Here is a 19735-nt window from a genome sequence, read left to right as displayed (position 1 = left end):
AGAAACCAGGGCAAAATAACACACAGGACTGAGTACGTGAAAAATAGATAACAGCTATACCCTTAACCCCACGTTCCTCCATTGCTAAACTCCCCTGCTTAGTCTGATCAATTGTAAGTCACTTTGGATAAAAGCGTCAGCTAAATAACTGCACAATAACTAAACAAGACGCAGGTGCCAACACTAAGAAACTAACACTACTATAAAGGCAAGGAGGACAAAGAATAGGGAACTAGCGGCCTCTGGTGGCCAGAGTCAGAAACTGCGACAGTTCTGTAGATTGATTTGACTGGCAAACCGTTTTAATTATTTCTCTTAGAAATTTGAGGTCAGGTTTTTGAAATTTCAAGAAAGTTGATATAAATTTTAAAAAACCGGATCTCAAATTTTAAATATGATTAAACGTTAAAACGGCTTGCCATAGGTGCAAGAGCCCAGCTTTTGTGATTCATCAGCTGCAGATGGGATTAAAAAACGGCCGCCTTCTTTCATTAACGCGCGAGAGAGAAGCGAGAATAACAGTAACGGTAAAAGACGCATAGGACAGATACGCAAAGAAAATTTATTTTGATTTCAAAAGACTTCGCTTGCATCACAAAAGTATCCAAACCTTCCTACGTTGGTCAAGCCAAAGTAAGCCAAGATGGCCACAGAAATTAAATCAAACCACTTCCTGCTACTATAAGCATCATAGCCGTGGCATTCTTACAGAACTTCCTTTGTACATTTACAAAAAAGAAAAAGAAAAAAAAAACCTAAACCCTAAGAATAACAAAAAAACAGGCGTGTCATTGCGATGCTGCTTGGCCAGGGTCTCTAACGCTAGCGAATACACCATGATTAGCGCCGTCGAATACATGAGCCAAAAACAGATTCCGACACACACACACACACACACACACACACACACACACACACTTCCACACAGACGACACACTCCTGTTGACCAGACTCGGGTCAATACAAAGATAAAAACCTATGCATTTAACGTATACAGCACTGGAGATGACGGTTAGTGCATCGAGTGTCTTTGCTAAGCTAAGTGCCAGTCTACAGAGCATCTCACCGGAGATACGAGGGTGAAACGCATCCAAGTAAAAAAACACGAAAATGGGGTACGCACCAGCCTGAGCAGGTGAAGCCACTGCACGCCCTTTTATCAAAAAACTAAAAGTGTCTTATCTGTTCTCTGCGCTCACTGTAATTTAATGATGAAGAACAGGCTTCAAGAACGTAAAGACGGCAGCAGCCACAACATGACGTTAGGGTTGGTTTGAATACATCTTAGTGTTGTTACCATGAAGTGGGGAAAAAAAGAAGAAAAAAAAAACCTCTTGTTCGCGCAGTGGCATTCAACAGCAACGCAACCGCTCAACGAGAACTGCGTTAATTCACACGCGCAATTTCCTGTGACCTCGCCCCACTTCCTGTTGGCAGCTAAATTCATTACAGGTGGCGCGCAGACGCTGCGGGGACAAAGCGGTATGGACTCGTGTTCTCTCCCTCGGAGCGCGGACACGCACGAGAGTTCGGCAGCGCTCGCGGCGCGGCTTAGCGCGCGTTCAGAAGACCTCCAGGTCGGTGGAGCTGTAGACCACGGCCGCGTCCTCGCCGCCCAGGCTGAACTGCGGCTCGGGCTCCGGCGGGCCGGGCTCGGCCGGGTCCTCCAGGGACTCCAGCGCCTCGTTGGTGTCGCTGGCGAAGGTCTCGCGCGACACGTCGTCGTGCTCCTGCAGGTCCAGCGCGTTGATGGCCTGCTTCATCTTCCGGCAGATCTCGTGCCGCCTCCTCTTCTTCGCCGCCTTCCTGCTGGAGGTTTCTCTCTGGGTCTCGTCGTAGAAGATTTTCTGCGCGGAGGACAGAGGAGGAGGAAGAAGACCAATGTGTTAAACGCAGCGTTATTTTAATGCCTTTCGCCCCAACGGCAGTTTGGAATCACCATTCAAAGAGCCTGTCGCTTCTACTGTAATGCTCTAGCCTGCAAGTTATTGACCGTTTTACACTTTATTTTATTTTTATTTGACACGGACCACGCCCATCACAGCTGAAGTGACAGAGTTGGCTCTGTAGCCAATTCTCATCTGCGGTCCCTGGTCAAGGAAGACAAATCACAACACTAAACACAATCCATTACAGTCTACAATAAAACAATAAAACAATTTTTACTAAAAATATATAAATTACAGCACAACAATCAGTAGCAGATTACAGTAGCCAGGCAGACAGATGAAATACTAGTGGCCTCGTGGCTGATTTGGTTTGAGCCGTGTTTTGGGTTGAGCAGAAAAGCGCACCTTGACCTGTTTCCCGCTGATGCTGGGCGTGTTCTTCAGCAGGTTCAGGTACACGCCCCCGGGTGTCCGTCTCCTACTGCCGTCCTATAGGGAAAAGGGGAAGGAGGAGTTAGAAAAAAGCACCGCCCATCTATCCCTTGCAGGAGGACAACTGGCCTAAAAGATGCCTTCTGTATTGATACGGCAACTTTTCCCACTTTGGCCAACTGTAAAAAAAAATTTTTTTTCTTTTATTTCCGGGTTTTTACTCAGGTGTACTAACGTACTTATGAGAAAAAAATAAAAAATAAAAAAAATAAAAAAATGGTTGGATGGAACTACTCACCACTTCACTGACCAGTTGACCCTTTCAGTCCCAAGAGTGCTGTATGGCATTCGGCCTCATACCTTTTCAACCAATTGAATCATTTTCTCACCCAAAGCCAAAACCCCTGGGGATATGGGTGGAACCACTTTATATTGGGACTGAAAGGGTTAAGCAGCCAATTACACAGTTAACCTGATTTACTGGCTCCTACAGGTTAGGCGCTTCTAGTTGGAAACATGTTTCCGGTGGCGCACTACAGTTTAGGAATATTAAAGAATCTGTACCCGGACACATCATCGGTTGCCATGGCAGACAGCATTGTCCTTGGTAACCTCACTTCACGAGATAGACAGGTGAGATTTATTAAACTGGAACATTTCATCATATTTCAGGTGTTAAAAGTGTGCAGACGCTTTCATCACGAGATTTGTAAGGAGCTTCGAGTGTCTAGAAAAGCGCTATATAAATGTAATGATCCATCTTGAACGATTTTTACAACTGCATATTTATAGTTATCATTATAGTTATTGTTATTGTTATAGTAATGGCTATAGTAACTGTTGGTTGGTTGTTTAAAAAAAAAAAATAATAATAAAAAAAAATATATATATAGGCCCTGGTCCTTATCTTTGTTGTACAGGTAGCAGTTCAAATTGTACTTCCCTCTAGGGTCTTTCAGCGAACTTATCCCTGGTTATGGGTATGCACTTTGTTGTACGTCGCTCTGGATAAGAGCGTCTGCCAAATGCCAATAATGTAATGTCATGTAAATGTGGACGGTCTTTAAGTGGCCGCTGAAGATGACCGCGTCGAGCGCTTGGTTACCATGGTGAAAATGCCGCCATTCTGCTCCACCGTGGCGGTCTCAGCCAGCAGCTCGATGGCCTTCTTCTTCCCGACGACGCTCACCACGCGCTCGATCAAGTCCTTTTTGGGCTCCCGTAACCTGTCAGGTTAAAAATAAACATTAAAAATAATAAAATAATAAATAAACAAACACAACGACACCATTTCCAGACTTTCCAATCCATCCACACTACTTCAAATACAACCTTTGGTTGTCATGGCAGGTCTCCATGGTTACCGCCTGTTCCCCCCTGACCTCTGACACCGCTCAGACCCCACCCGGCTCCCAAATAATTTTCATGTTATTTAGCCGACACTTTTATTCAAAGCGAATTACAGTTGATTATACTAAGCAGGGCACAACCCCACCCCTGGATCAATGTGAGGTTGAGTCATGTACCTTAGCCACTGGGCTACAGGCTGCCTCAGTCATGTACCCTAGCCACTAGGCTACAGGCTGCCCCAGTCATGTACCCTAGCCACTAGGCTACAGGCTGCCCCAGTCATGTACCTTAGCCACTAGGCTACAGGCTGCCCCAGTCATGTACCCTAGCCACTAGGATACAGGCTGACCCAGTCATGTACCTTAGCCACTAGGCTACAGGCTGCCCCAGTCATGTACCTTAGCCACTAGGCTACAGGCTGCCCCAGTCATGTACGTTAGCTGCTAGGCAAACAGGACTCCGCCCCCCTGCAACTCACCTGTGCACGATCTCGTCCGTCACCTTATCGTCGGGGTCTTCCTCCGTGATCTGGTACCGCCCCTCGAAGTCCATCTCCGCCCGGGGGCCCAGGCGGTCCCTGGCGGGCCGCTTCCTCTTGGGCTGCTCCCCGGCCCCTCCCCGGCCCTCGCCCTCACCCTCGCCCTCGCCCTCGCCCCCCCGGCCCTGCATGTAGTCGTCGAGCTGGCTGTCCAACATGGCCGCCTCGCCCTGCTCCTCCTGCTCCCGCTCCTTCTCCATCAGCTTGCGGGCCAGGACGTAGTTGTAGGTCTCGCACTGGCGGCTGCTCATGCTCACTGCGCCCTCCATTCCCATGATGCCGAGCTCCGCCGCCACGGCCTCCTGGGTCTGCTCCTGCACCACGCAGCCCCAGATGTTGTTCACCTTGCGGGAGGGCGGGGCCCCGTGCCGCGCGGAGGAAGGGGGCGGGGCCTGCGGCGGCGGCGGAACGTTGGAGCACCGCTGGCGCTTGCGTCTCCATAGCGATGCCTCCTCCTCGGAGTCCGAGTCGCTGCCGCTGGAGGCCACGCCCGCCGCCGTGCTGCGGTAACCCGCGGCCACGGTCTGCTGCCGGGGAGGGGGGCCGCGGCTCCGGAAGGCATGGCCTGTGAAAGCGGTCGCCGTCGCGGGTTTCTGAGGGAGGAGAACGGCGGACTTCAGTTCAGCAGAAAGGGCCGACCTTTACCTTCCTTGTGATGAGCACAGGCCTATAAAAAGGGAACTGAAGGGGCCCCTAGTGTGCACTATAGGAGATTGGGAGGCCAAGTGGCGCCTGTTTCACAAAGCAGTTAGCTGGACAGCTGCACAGAGTAACCTCTGGAACATGGACTAATCATGAACACGGAACATGCGGCGTGGGTTTTACGTTGTGCAGCTAAATCTGTAATCCTGACCTGAGCCTACTTCACTCAAAGCATTAGGAAAGTTAAGCAATAAAAACAATCTTCTTACATACAAACCTAGCCCTGACTTGCCTTATCTTCCAATAGCCGTACCATCTTAATGAGCTGACCTTGGTCAGAACCCGCACGACAGACCTCCGGGGAAAACATTGCTACAGCCTGAAAAGTCTTTGGGTTTTAAATCACACCCGATGCACAGACCACAGACAAAATGCCGCCTTATCACCATTTCTAGTCCTGTTAGCCACTTTAAATAACCACACAGACGGAAGTGATTAGGCAATCAGAAACCGATAGCTAGCTAGAACCCGCGAAATTAGATAATGACAATCTGAACAGATCAATTTGGGCTACCCACAGCGAAGTCCTTTATTTCGTAACTAACGCTACGTATGGCATGCGTGATCCGTCACTGCGTATGACTGGATGGTCAAAAATAGTCAACCAAGCTCATGCAATGCTACAAGCCAATTTGTGCAGGACGATCAACTAACGTTGGCTAGCTCACGGTCATGTTACGCTAACTAGCCGGTTAGCTTTTCTTATGTAACGTTACTTTGCCAATTCAGATAACGCGGTGCTGCGAAATCGATATGTGATTCATTAGCACAGGCTTACTATAAAGTACTGTACTTGCATTAGAAATCGGGCAGGTAAAATAAAAGAGAAACTTCGTAGCTGTGACCTAAGATAAGCGAGTTGGCTAAGTTACTAGCTAGCACCCCGTATACAATGCAGCAAAGAGGGAAGAGTATTTTTGAATCATCCGCTTCAGCCAGTGAAATGTAGTAGAAAATGTTGCTCTAATTTACCTGAGCTCGTTCATCACCCGCCACCCCCATTTGAGAATCTGAGTCGGACCCAGAGATCTCTCCATCTTCCAAATCATCCATCCTGTCTCCGCTGACCACCGCCATTTCCCCCCACCCGGAACTAGACACGGTCGGTTGCGCATGTGCGAGTGGCGGGAAGACTTTGCTGGCCAATCACAGCAGTCGATCAAGAGGACCACGGCAATTTGCCCAATCAGTGGCTTAACTGGATAAAACCGCTACACACACCCTTTTCTTTCAGCGCTCCGAGCTCAAAACAGCTCAAGCTATTCTCAAAACAGACCAAGGTTTCCGTGATATTTTAACATTAATTTTACTTCACTGAATGTTATCCTCTGGTTCTTATGTTCCTGCAATTTTATGTTTATTTTTACTTTCATTTCATTTTTATGCATTCTTGTAATGTCACAGTAATATCTTTGGGACATTTTATTTCCATTAAAACACTCAATTAATACAATCTTCAAGACAAAATCAATTTCAAATGAAGCAATACTTAACTGATCACCACCATAATCCAAATTAATTCACATTATTAATATATGCAGGTATTCATTCAACGAAAACATGAAATCTGTTCTGAAGAATTAACAGAAAAGTACAGCAATTATACTCAATAAATAAATAAATAAATAAATTAAAACAGCTCAAGCTAATCTAAACAAGAAGTTATGTTAGTACGTCAAACCTACGTCAGCTTTGCTTGCAGGTTATGCGCTTTGAAAGGCCCGTACTGCTCAATTATCAAGACACAATTCCAATCGAATTTGCTTGCTAATTATCTAAATGCCACATTAATGTCTGAATCTAAATAGTATCAAAATATAAGAAATAATAATATTATGGAAATAATTTTATGCAAATCGCTCTTCTGTGAAACACGTTTGGGCTGCAAATTGCATGAAGAAAATAATCTAGCAGAGGATGGTTTCGATCCATCGACCTCTGGGTTATGGGCCCAGCACGCTTCCGCTGCGCCACTCTGCTTCTTACTACACCGCTAGATCCTACTCTAGTACATACCTTATGAGTACACTGCTCACCAAAGTAGTAGTTCAGGATATGTTAACTAGCTAGCTAGTTGTACAGCGAGTTAGCATATTGATAATCAAGGATATAGCTAGTTGTACAATTAGTTAGCAGGTTGACAATTGTGTAATGACAACTCTTATCACGACTGTTATTTAATGAACTAGCTAGTCGTCGCTGTCGGGAGTTCTGGCTGGTTTCGGCTCGGAATGGGTTCAGTTAAATGGCAATACTTTTGAACGCAACGTACTACGTACGACCTTAACGCGTTCCAGAAGCAGCGCTCGTATTTCCAAGTTGGAAAGTTTCGTGGAAAGGCAGGTCCGACTTTTAGCCAATCATTTGGGTTCCCTTCGGGAGGCCGGGCAGTAATTGCGTGGCGTGCGCACCCTTGTCTTCCAAATCCACGGCTCTCCTCCAACATGCAACGTTTTATACCCCTGACCATTGCACGCCACTGGGCCATAAGGAAGAAACTCCCCTCGCTGTGCCATCGACAAGTTGCAGCCATGTCTACACTCCTGATCAACCAGTCCAAGTACTCCTGGCTGAAAGAATTAGGGTTGCAGGAAGAGAATGACGGTGTCTACAACGGGACTTGGGGAGGAAAGGGAGAGGTAAGAAGCTAAATCGAGATTAGCTAATTTAGCTAGCCAGCTTTCTAAATATAAAGTGGGAAGATGGCTGCAAAAAGTGGACTTTCTCCTACGACAGTGATGTAGCTGCAATATATTGCTGGCGAGTTGACCAAAATTCCGCAGTTAACAACTAGCTAGGTGGCTTGAGTGTTTTGAAGACAAATTGACTGATTTGAAATCCTATGCAAGCGAATAGCATGTTAGCTCAAACCCGGTGAACGGTATTGACAGTTCACGGCACAACTTGTGCTTGAAGTTCAGACTTCACTAGTCGGCTAGTTAACAGTAAGGGGGTTTTCGTGAAGGTACACTCTGGATACTTTGTAAAGAATGCAACGCATGCTGCATTATTATTCGTTAACAAGCACACCCTGCTTGTCTAGTAAAATGGTTTGACTTAGCGAGCATTTCCGAATATATTCGGGAACATGTGCAACCCTGCTGCAGAAAAAGTGCTCGCCGTCGCAAGAATTTAGCGAGGCCTCTACGCACTTTGTCAGGATTTAGAGATTTTTTTGGATTCAGTTCAATCTTCAGATGTTAATGTGTACAGTTCAGTTATTCAAAAAACACGGTTTATGGAGACCAGGTTAAAGCCACCGAACAGAACAGGTTTTGTAAGTAAATTAACTGAACTATTTGGCAGTGTAGGTGAAGGTTGGAACGTGACAGTGACGGTAGATTTGCCTGTCTGCCATTTGTCATTCAAGGCCATTGCCTGCTGTGGGCTTAGCGCCTCCTGCTGGCCACTGCAGATATTGTGTGTTTATGCAACACTTGCAGCAGCGTGGTCTTCTGTGCTGAGTGGCAGTTGGCAGTTATTCGGAATCGTGCGTCGTCAGATGGATACATTTAAGCAATATTTTTGCTTTTGCTGACCGTTTCAGGAACTTAGTTCACCTAAAAATCAATGTTTTCACTCTCCCAGGGTATGATCTAACCTTCCAGATAGTTTCTCTGAGATATCTTCTTTTTTGACTTTTTGGATACAGTTCAACATGTTATAATAGACCTCAATGGGGTTCATCATTAATGCTCATCAATGCTCCAAAATCTTTTTGTGTGCTTTGTTAGGGTTGGAGTGAAAACCTACAGGACGGTAGATCTCCAGGAACAGGGTTGGGCAGCCCTGCTCTAGCTATTGAATGAGTTGTGCTTTGTTAGGGTTGGAGTGAAAACCTACAGGACGGTAGATCTCCAGGAACAGGGTTGGGCAGCCCTGCTCTAGCTATTGAATGAGTTGTGCTTTGTTAGGGTTGGAGTGAAAACCTACAGGATGGTAGATCTCCAGGAACAGGGTTGGGCAGCCCTGCTCCAGCTGTTGAATGAGGTGTGCTTTGTTAGGGTTGGAGTGAAAGCCTACAGGACGGTAGATCTCCAGGAATAGGGTTGGGCAGTCCTGCTCTAGCTGTTGAATGAGGTGTGCTTTGTTAGGGTTGGAGTGAAAACCTACAGGACGGTAGATCTCCAGGAACAGGGTTGAGATCAGGGCTGAGAGCAGGGTTGAGATGAGGGTTGAGAGCAGGGTTGGGATCAGGGCTGAGATGAGGGTTGAGATGAGGGTTGAGATGAGGGTTGAGAGCAGGGCTGAGATCAGGGCTCTAACGCTTGACCTTTGCCCTCTCCAGGTCATCACTTCGCACTGCCCCGCCAACAACGAGCCCATCGCCAGAGTTCGGCAGGTAATTCCCACAATTCCCACCCTTCTTCTCCCAGCATGCATTGCCTCTGTGCCACTACTTGCTGTCACTCATGACTATTGTCAGGCCTGGAGTCAGTTTGTGTGAAATGTTTTCTCTGATCAAATGTTTTTTTTTCTCGCTGGATACTTTCGATTTATTTTCAATGGTATGTTGAAGTGCTGCTCAATGCTTTTTTTTTGTTGTTGCAGAAACTCATATTTGGACAACAATGGAAGTACAAAATGTGTTTATTCTTAAGAAAGCGATTGTGTTTCTCTCACACTCCCAGATCAAAGGCATGATTGTTTTGGATTCAAATACTATTCTGTGGTTGATTGGTCTTGCCTGGTGCAACTGAGCCAACCAAGAGGACCAGAAGGCAGGGATAGCACAAGTTCCATAAGTTCCAATCCACCAGACAAGCCCAGTAAAGTGTAGAAAAGTATTTGATTCCAAAACAACTACGTATTTGAGAGAGGCCCGGTTTCACCTGTACGCCTTCATCAGGGTAGTGCTAAACATAAACAGACACAGTGGGTGAACCGGCACTTTGGTGAAACGCTGGAGCCCCAGAAGAGTATTTATTATTGGCTGTTATTAATAATAATATTAATAGTAATAATAATAAAAATAATAATAATAATAATAATTATTATTATTATTATTATTATTATTATTATTATATGTTACTACCTATTCTCCTGTCAGCTGAAGTAAAGGATTACACCTGGAAGAGAGAAGCACTGTTAGGGGTCACATATCACCCAAGATCAGCATGGCTCATTGGGCCAGCCCTGTATGTAATGGGTCACGTAATGCAGTCTGTTTGCTCAGTCTTACAAGTTCAAACTGACAGACCACAGTAAGTTCAACTCTTTCCCCAAGTGCCACATTTTATTACACGGATGATCCATAGTAGTGAGCATTGAGGAATAGTGGAGTTAGTATTGGTTCAAATTGAAATGGATCTGTGTTAGGATGAGGGTTGTGTGTGTGGACGTGTGTGTGCCAGGATGAGGGTTGTCAGTGTGGATGTGTATGTCAGGATGAAGGTTGTTAGAGTGGATCTGTGTTGGGATGAGGGTTGTGTGTGTGGACGTCTGTGTATCAGGATGAGGGTTGTGTGTGTGGACGTGTGTGTTAGGATGAGGGTTGTGTGTGTGGACGTGTGTGTTAGGATGAGGGTTGTGTGTGTGGACGTGTGTGTTAGGATGAGGGTTGTGTGTGTGTGTCAGGATGAGGGTTGTCAGTGTGGATGTGTGTGTGTGTGTCAGGATGAGGGTTGTGTGTGTGGATGTGTGTGTGTGTGTCAGGATGAGGGTTGTCAGTGTGGATGTGTGTGTGTGTCAGGATGAGGGTTGTCAGTGTGGATGTGTGTGTGTGTCAGGATGAGGGTTGTGTGTGTGGATGTGTCAGGATGAGGGTTGTCAGTGTGGATGTGTGTGTGTGTCAGGATGAGGGTTGTCAGTGTGGATGATTGTGTGTGTCAGGATGAGGGTTGTCAGTGTGGATGTGTGTGTGTGTCAGGATGAGGGTTGTCAGTGTGGATGATTGTGTACATGTGTGTTTGTCCTCTCTCTGCAGGCCACCCTGGCAGAGTATGAAGAGACTGTACAGAAAGCCAAGGAGGCCTGGAAGGTTTGGGCTGATGTGAGTACCGTCTGCTTTTTCATTTTAATGTAACTTTTATATAAACAGGGTAGGTTGACTGAGCACACATGCTCATTCACAGCAATGCCCTCTTACGCCTCCCCCCCTTTTCAGTAAACGTAGTGGAACTTGATGTCTGCTGTTCCTGATATCTTCGAAAAATGTTGTAAATTGGCCTTGAAGGCTTGAAACATCCTTGAACTGTCTGTGAGAATACTGTCTCCTGTGGTCATTTTTTTTATTTTGTAAACATTTTTTAAATGTTTTGAAAAAAATGTATTTCCTCTAGATCCCAGCCCCAAAGCGAGGGGAGATAGTGAGGCAGATTGGAGACGCACTGAGGAAGAAGATCAAAGTCCTGGGGAGCTTGGTACGTCTGTCTGTCTGTCTGTCTGTATGTACGTCTGTCTGTCTGTACGAGCTGTCTGTACGTCTGTCTGTCTGTCTGTCTGTACGAGCTGTCTGCCTGTGTGTCTATCTGTCTGTCTGTACGTCTGTCTGTCTGTCTGGCCACATCTGTCTGGGTCTGTCGGTGAGGTTTTACCGCAGTGGAATGTGTGAAGTACAGTGTGGTTTTACTGCGAGGCTGATGGTGGTTTGGGTGTTTGGGTGTTGCAGACAGAGCTGCGATTGAGGGGGGGGGTCCTCCCGCGATGCTAACCGTAGCGCGTTTCCTTCCCAGGTGTCTCTGGAGATGGGGAAGATCTACGTGGAGGGCGTGGGCGAGGTGCAGGAGTACGTGGACGTATGCGACTACGCCGTGGGGCTGTCGCGTATGATCGGGGGCCCCATCCTGCCCTCCGAGAGTACGTACCCCCAAGTGTGACTGGATCCAGTCTGAGACTGACTGCATCTGATTGGATCATGTGTGAGACAGACCATCTGTGATTGGTTCATGTCTGAGACTGAATAGATCTTATTGGTTCATGTGTGAAACTGACTGACTGTATATATATCTGAGACTGGGACATGTTTGAAACTGACTGTGATTGGATCAAACGTGAGACTGACTGTATCTGATTGGATTGTGTGTCAGATTGACTGTATATGATTGGGTGATTAGATCTTGTGTGAAACTCTGACTGTAATTGGATGATGTGAGACTGACTGTGACCCCGCCCCCCAGGACCGGGCCACGCCCTGATCGAGCAGTGGAACCCCGTGGGATTGGTGGGGGTGATCACGGCGTTTAACTTCCCCGTGGCGGTGTACGGCTGGAACAACGCACTCGCCCTTGTGTGTGGCAACGTCTGCCTGTGGTGAGCAGGGATTGGGAGTCCCCCCCAGGGTGTGTGTGAGTGTGTGTGTGTGTGAGTGTGTGAGTGTGTGAGCGTGTGAGCGTGTGAGCGTGTGAGCGTGTGAGCGTGTGAGCGTGTGAGAGAGTGAGTGAGAGTGAGTGAGAGTGAGTGAGAGTGAGTGAGAGTGAGTGAGAGTGAGTGAGAGTGAGTGAGAGTGAGTGAGAGAGAGTGAGAGAGAGTGAGAGAGAGTGAGAGAGAGAGAGTGAGAGAGAGTGAGAGAGAGTGAGAGAGAGTGAGAGAGAACTCGGAGCTCATTCTTAATCGTTTTTGGCTGAGCTTTCTTACTACCTTAGTATGGACAAATGTCTCTGACCTTTTTTATTTTATTTTATTTTTAACCTGTGTCCCATCAGGAAAGGGGCCCCCACCACACCCCTCACCAGCGTGGCTGTGACAAAGTAAGTAATTTAACCTTTAACCTTTAACCTCTGACCTCATCCATTCAAGGTTCAGAATGAATATACATACAGCAAATATTGAGCCTTCTACTAGTTCTATTGAGCCAGAGCCTTCTACTAGTTGGATCAAATGGACTGATATTAGTAGCTCTGTTTGGGTGATTTGGTGCAAAAGTGTGCAAAAGCTACAATCAACTTTAGATTTACCGTTTACCCCTTGTTTTGCTTGTTTCGGGCAGAATTGTGGCAGAGGTTCTAGAACAGAACGACCTTCCGGGTGCAATCTGCTCCATGACCTGTGGGGGCGCTGATATCGGGTGAGTGTCGGATGGGGGGGGGGGGGGGGGGGGGTGTGTTTCCTGTAGTCTGTGTGTTATTATGAATAAACATATGTTTTATAGCATCTACAGCCATCCCTCACAGAGAGTATATAGACCTGTCAGTCCCCCATCTCACGAAGCATTGGTCTCCGTGCACCTGCTCTAGGTAGTATTGACCAGTTTGGCTGGTGTTGACCGTGCTGCCTGATGATTTTAGAGGCAGCCTGTAGCCTTGTGGCTAATGTGCTTGTCTGGGACCTGGACGGTTGGTGGTCCAAGCCCCAGTGTAGCCACCGTAAGATTGGTACAGCTGTTGGGCCCTTGAGCAAGGCCCTTAACCCCACTTTGCTCCAGAGGGGATCGTCCCCTGCTTAGTCTAATCAACTGTAAGTCACTTTGGATAAAGCCATACTAGGTCATGTTGACTGTAGCGTTGCCTCTCCTCTCCTCAGCTCAGCTCTGGCGAAGGACGAGAGGGTCGACCTGGTGTCCTTCACCGGCAGCACTAACGTGGGCAAGATGGTGTCTCTGATGGTGCAGGAGCGCTTTGGTGAGTGTGGTTATTCCTCCTGTGGAGTCGGCCAATTCCTCTGCTGGCCACTGGGTGGCAGTGTGCAGTCGCGGCCTGTTCAGAGCGGGTCTGAAAGTCGGCCAGGTTTGCCCTTGAGTGACTTGGGTAAATAGGAAGTTTAAATGAAGTTGTTGACACTGGAGAGGGATGAACATGTCTGCTAAGCTCGTAACACAGGATACAGAGGAGGCACTGTGACCAACTGTGATGTACCCGGAACTGGGTGTCCGGAACATTCTTTACTCTCCTTCTCTCTTGGCAGGTCGGCAGTTGCTGGAACTGGGCGGGAACAACGCCATTATCGGTAAGGCTCTTTCCTCAGGCGTTTAAACTGTCATTTTTCTAAGTTCTAGGATCAGGGATGCTCTGATCTGGCCCTCGTAGACACGTAGTGCTGCCGGTTTTGATTCTTAATGAGTTATTTATCTGACGCTTTTTACACATTAAGTGACATGCAGTTGATTAGACTAAGCAGGCGACAATCCCCCCCTGGAGCAATGCAGGGTTAAGAGCTCAACAGCTGTAGTGATATTATTGTAGCTACACCGGGGCTTGAGCCAACAACCTTCTAGTTAGCCGCTCTGCTACAGACTGCCCCCACCTTATTCCAGTCTAATCAGGACTGAGTTAAAACCTGCACATCAGGCTGAACTAATTCTTAAACTGGTTTATCAACAATGTGTTGTCTTTGTAATTGGCTTAATGTAAAGCACTTTGATCTACATTTTATGTATGAAAGGTGCTATATAAATAAAGCTTATTATTATTATTATTATTGTGATTATAATCTCTGTGATTCTGATTGGCGGTGTTACCGTCTCCAGTCTTCGAGGATGCGGATCTGGACCTGGTGGTGCCGGGGACGGTCTTCGCTGCCGTGGGAACGGCCGGGCAACGCTGCACCACCACCCGGAGACTGGTGAGCCAATCAGCCGCTCGCGCTGACCAATCACTGACCGGAACACTCCCCCCTGACCAATCAGCAGCATCTGTTACTCATCATTACCTCAGTTTCCGGCGAATCGCTGATCAGCATCACTATCAGAGACCGATACCCATAGCTACATAATAGAACGATAGAGTACATTCTTATGTAGTGCTATTTATACAAACAACCCAGGGCCCCTTTACAAGACAATTTAAGATGAAAATAAACCGCAAATAATAAAAACAAATGAGCTAAAAGTGTGCCGTGAAGTCTCCAGACGTTATTTAAAAGAGCACTTTTAGGTTTAGCACTTGTATCCCTTTGTTCTCTCAGTGATTGGTTAGTTTGCGTGTTGGTGAATTTTTTGGGGGCTCGTCCGGGATTTGAACCCCGGCCCTCTCGTCGCCCTGGACTCAGAGCCCTGGACTCAGAGCCCTGGACTCAGAGCTGTGTTCACCGTTCCAGATGCTGCACGAGAGCGTCCACGATGAGGTGGTGCAGAGGATCGCCAAGGCGTACAAGCAGGTCCGCATCGGGGACCCCTGGGACCGTGAGTCCATTTCCCCAGTACCAGCACCGACACTCACACTCTCACACACTCTCACACACTCACACACACTCACACACACTCACACACACTCACACAGGGCCTCAACTGGGTCTGATATCAACCCCAGAACCAGTACTGACTGTGTGAGTGTGTATAACTTGTATCTCTGTGTACAACTCATATTTGTGTTTGTGTTTGTGTGTTGTGTGTGTTGTGTGTGTGTGTGTGTGTGTGTGTAACTGGTGTGTGTGTGTGTGCGTGTGTGTGTGTGTAACTGGTATGTGTGTGTGTGTGTGTGTGTGTAACTGGTGTGTGTGTGTGCGTGTGTGTGTGTGTGTGCAGCCAGCACTCTGTACGGACCCCTGCACACCCGGCAGGCGGTGGAGCAGTACAAGGCGGCGATCGAGAGCGCCAAGCAGCAGGGCGGCACCGTGGTGTACGGGGGACAGGTACGGTATATAGCGCCTTTCACATGAGTTAAAATGAGTACATTTGGGGAGCCAGAGCAGTGAGCCACTGTGACGCATACGTGTTCGTACGTAACGCATAAACGTTTGTACGTGACGCATACGTGTTCGTACGTGACGCATACACGTTTGTACGTGACGCATACGTGTTCGTACGTGACGCATACACGTTTGTACGTGACGCATACGTGTTCGTACGTGACGCATACACGTTTGTACGTGACACATAACGTGTTCGTGCGTGACGCAGGTCATGGATCGCCCCGGTAACTACGTGGAGCCCACCATCGTGACGGGCCTGGCCCACGACGCCGCCATCGTGCACACGGAGACCTTCGTGCCCATCCTCTACGTCCTCAAGTTCAAGGTCACAGCTCACGCCGCTGCCCCGCTAGCTGAGGCTGGAATGTGGTTTTAATTAAGACGTTTTCTGATACAAATGTTCGCTTATTGTATTGTTCCGTTATTGTAAATTAACTGAATGGTATGGGTAACTCGTGTTCTTGGATGTGCTAATTGGCTGGTGTTGAGTGGGCGTGGTCTGTTGTGTTGAGTGTGAGCGTGTTCTCTCTGCTGATTGTTGGTGTGGTCTGGTGCTGAAGGCGGTTGTGTTGATTGGCCGTGGTCTCGGTTGCGTTGATTGGCTGGTGTGGTTTGGTGTTGAGGGTGGTGGTGTTGATTGGCTGGTGTGGTTTGGTGTTGAGGGTGGTTGTGTTGATTGGCTGGTGTGGTTTGGTGTTGAGGGTGGTGGTGTTGAGTGGCTGGTGTGGTTTGGTGTTGAGGGTGGTGGTGTTGATTGGCTGGTGTGGTTTGGTGTTGAGGGTGGTGGTGTTGATTGGCTGGTGTGGTTTGGTGTTGAGGGTGGTGGTGTTGATTGGCTGGTGTGGTTTGGTGTTGAGGGTGGTGGTGTTGAGTGGCTGGTGTGGTTTGGTGTTGAGGGTGGTGGTGTTGATTGGCTGGTGTGGTTTGGTGTTGAGGGTGCTGGTGTTGATTGGCTGGTGTGGTTTGGTGTTGAGGGTGGTGGTGTTGATTGGCTGGTGTGGTTTGGTGTTGAGGGTGCTGGTGTTGATTGGCTGGTGTGGTTTGGTGTTGAGGGTGGTGGTGTTGAGTGGACGGGGTCTCGGCTGGCGTGTGAAAGCCTCTCTAAGCTCCTCTCTCCCCGCAGACGGAGGACGAGGCGTTCTCCTGGAACAACGAGGTGAAGCAGGGCCTGTCCAGCAGCATCTTCACCAAGGACCTGGGCCGCGTGTTCCGCTGGCTGGGGTACGAGAGCCGGGGGCAGGAGGCAGGGGGGACAGGGGTGGAGAGAGAGCGGGGGCAGGGGGCAGGGGGCAGGGGTGGAGAGAGGGCCGGGGCCGGGTTAGTGATTGAGAGAGGAGAATGTTTGAGACTGGCTGAGGGCACAGGCACTTTTGCTGTTCAGGTTCAGTACAGCTCACATAGGGGAGACCCAGAACAACAGAACCAAAGACTGAAAACTGCAGTGGCCGACAACGCTCTGCCTGCATTTTGTTTTTACGCTCCCTTTACGTTTCCAGACCCAAGGGCTCGGACTGCGGCATCGTGAACGTTAACATTCCAACCAGCGGGGCGGAGATCGGGGGGGCGTTCGGTGAGTACGATCTGCCCCGGGGCCCTGCCCCCACAGAGGCGTGTGTGTGTGTGTGTGTGTGTGTGTGGTGTGTGAGAGAGACTAGGAAGTCACACGCAGATGTAAGATCACTTCTGTCAGTGCAGCTTTGTGAAGAAGGACCAGGCACAGAGCAAAGGAAAGGGCGCCAAGGAGCATTAAAGCCCTTTGAAGAACAGGGTTTTGGAAAATTCCAAATCGGTGTTCTAGAACTCCAGTTTTCAGTCACCAGACAGCAGTGATTGTGACATCAGCAGCATCAGAATGTTCAGTTAATAACACTCTAATCACATGTTTATGACCTCACACCTTAAAGGGTTGAACCCATCAACACCAAAGCAGTTGTGTGAAATGCACACAGGATCAGGGGGGCATCTCTCCACAAAGGCAAAACTGTAGGCTAAAAGTAGTCTCGCTTGAAAAACACAAAGGACGGCACTGAAACTGCACCTCTGTTTCTGTCGGTCTGTCTGCACACGTCTTGTCTCTTCAGGAGGGGAGAAGCACACTGGCGGGGGTCGTGAGTCTGGGAGTGACTCCTGGAAACAGTACATGAGGAGATCAACATGGTGAGTATTAACGATAATAATGCATTAAATGTATTATGCACCTTTCATTTGATATCTCCCTGAACCTGCTTCACAGTGATGGGGGAGGTGGGTGGGGGTACTCGCCTTATACAGTGCAAAGTTGCTCCCTCCTGGAGAAGGCAGGGCAGCCATTTTATGCTGACATTGGTGATCATATGAGCTGAACTGAGCTGGAGGAAATGTCACCCAGCTAACGCAGGACGTTTTCACTGCTGCTGCTGCTGCTCTGTAGTGCCAGCGCTGTAACCTTCAGGAAACATTCATCTAACATTGTGAGAATATTTTGTTGGCTGGGCTGTCACTGAAGCTGAAGATAAGGGACTGTGAGGGTTATGTGCATGACTGGGACCCGGAAGGTTGGTGGTTCAAGTCCCAGTGTGGCCGCTGTAAGATCAGTGCAGCTGTTGGGCTCTTGAGAATTAGCTCCTGCTTAGTCTAATCAACTGTAATTTGCTATGAATAAAAGTGTCAGATAAATAATGTAATGACTTTCTCTTCAACAGCACCATCAACTACAGCAAAGACCTGCCTCTAGCCCAGGGAATCAAGTTTGAGTGATGGAGGATCTGCTGCAGGGGCTGCATTTCTCCAGCAGGGGGCAGCAAACCATTAATTCCACAAAAGCATTGCACGGGAATTCAAATACCACAACTGTCTTTACTCTGAACAAATTTAGTCAGAGTAGCAGGTGACTGGATCATAAAAATGTCCACTACTGGTGTGGAAAATCTGAGTAACTAATTTTTACAATGAATGTAGGTCAAGTCAGTGATTTCTTTTTTCCTCCAGCAAGTATCATGGTTAAACCAATTCCGACAATGAAGTTCATTGTTCTTACTGTGATTAGGCAGTTAGGTCTGAACATGGGGAATAATCTTCCACTTGTGTTTGTATGGAAAAGTGGAGAACGCAGCAAAGGTCAAATAACTAACCAGCCTAACGGTTAACATCCTTTCTCTGGTAAGTCTCCCTTCTGTGTGCTCTGTATAAATAAATTTTGCCTTATTTTGGGAAAAGTGGAGTAGTGCCTCTTCATTTCACAAAATTGTCATCGCTCAAATCGTAATGGGGGGAGAGAATCTCAGACCAGTGTCCCCAGTACAAGTTGTGGGGGCTGTTCTGGTATAATAACATGGTTATGTTCATAGCCCTTTGTCGATAAATTTCTTAAAACCACCGCAAACATGAAACCTCAGCAGGGGTCATTCAGAATAGTTTAGTGGAAATGAGAAGTAATTTATCATCTTTATAAAAAACGAGTGCATTAAGTCAGAATCAACTCAAGACTAGTGGCTTGTTCCACAAATCAGGATTGCTCAGTTAGCTGGATAAATGCGCTGGGTAAAACCCACAAAGCAGGATTACTGAGTTAGCTGGATAACTGCACTGAGTAAAACCCACAAAGCAGGATTACTGAGTTAGCTGGACAAATGTGCTGAGTAAAACACACATACACACACACACTCACACAACATTCGCAGCATTCCTCTTCCTGTAGGACAATGATCTTCAAGTAACTTTATACCTGTGAGATTCAGCCCAAAACCCGAACTTTTATGACCCGAAGATTCAGGCCTGTAACCAAAACTGAAACGGGTGATCAACAACCTCCATGTTTTATGTGATTGTGCTTGTTGTGCTAAATGGCAAACAATTTCAACATGGGACTTTTGTCCCAAAGGCATGCATAGTTATTTCTGACGATGTGGCTTTAGAGAGTTAATAATCCCTCTCAACTTTGAAAAGCACCTACCTAAAGATGGACAGCTGGTTAAAATTCTGGGATTGCAATTGTGGCTGGAGTAAAGACCAGCATAAACAGGGGTCCCCTGGGCCCTGGGTTGAATGCCCCTGCTTTTGGGGGAAGAACCCTGGAGCTGGCTCGTTCACACACGCCTTCCTCTTACAACAGCACAGAGACAGCGCGGGTAGAGGCATTCCTTACAGGTGCGACGGTGCGATGAACGTCCCGTCTGACTGCGCGTCAGCACAGGAGCACTTCCTCCACGATAAGATGCGGTTGAATACGGGGCAAGTTTTCCAGGATGTGCGTTGGCTCAGGTGGCAAACCGGAGCGTGG

The 19735-nt window shown here is 47.7% G+C and overlaps 2 protein-coding genes across 3 annotated transcripts; one reads left to right on the top strand and one right to left on the bottom strand.

The window, feature by feature from the left end:
- Positions 1 to 543: 543 nt before the first annotated feature.
- Positions 544 to 6002, bottom strand: phax (phosphorylated adaptor for RNA export). 2 transcript variants are annotated; one of them, XM_061263409.1, is made up of 5 exons: positions 5884 to 6002; positions 4150 to 4802; positions 3427 to 3547; positions 2295 to 2378; positions 544 to 1847 (listed from the first exon to the last, which is right to left on the bottom strand). In XM_061263409.1, the coding sequence occupies exons 1-5, from the start codon at positions 5986 to 5988 to the stop codon at positions 1563 to 1565; spliced, it is 1248 nt and encodes a 415-aa protein (XP_061119393.1). In that variant the 5' UTR covers positions 5989 to 6002; the 3' UTR covers positions 544 to 1562. The 2 variants fall into 2 exon arrangements, with proteins under 2 accessions (XP_061119393.1, XP_061119394.1); XM_061263410.1 differs by lacking the exon at positions 5884 to 6002 and adding an exon at positions 5144 to 5518.
- A 997-nt stretch (positions 6003 to 6999) lies between these two features.
- aldh7a1 (aldehyde dehydrogenase 7 family, member A1) lies at positions 7000 to 18671 on the top strand. The gene is made up of 18 exons (XM_061262737.1): positions 7000 to 7550; positions 9200 to 9253; positions 10838 to 10903; positions 11193 to 11273; positions 11586 to 11709; positions 12030 to 12162; positions 12555 to 12599; positions 12839 to 12916; positions 13372 to 13469; positions 13753 to 13794; positions 14315 to 14409; positions 14884 to 14968; positions 15311 to 15417; positions 15686 to 15802; positions 16601 to 16698; positions 16974 to 17047; positions 17559 to 17634; positions 18159 to 18671. Exons 1-18 carry the CDS (start codon positions 7356 to 7358, stop codon positions 18211 to 18213), a joined length of 1623 nt encoding a protein of 540 aa, XP_061118721.1. The 5' UTR covers positions 7000 to 7355; the 3' UTR covers positions 18214 to 18671.
- The last annotated feature ends 1064 nt before the right edge of the window (positions 18672 to 19735 follow it).

Source organism: Conger conger, chromosome 12 (genome assembly GCF_963514075.1).
Source record: "Conger conger chromosome 12, fConCon1.1, whole genome shotgun sequence".
Classification (NCBI taxonomy): Eukaryota; Metazoa; Chordata; class Actinopteri; order Anguilliformes; family Congridae; genus Conger; species Conger conger.
Note: the sequence above shows the minus strand (reverse complement) of the source record. Positions and strands in the feature narration are given on the sequence as shown.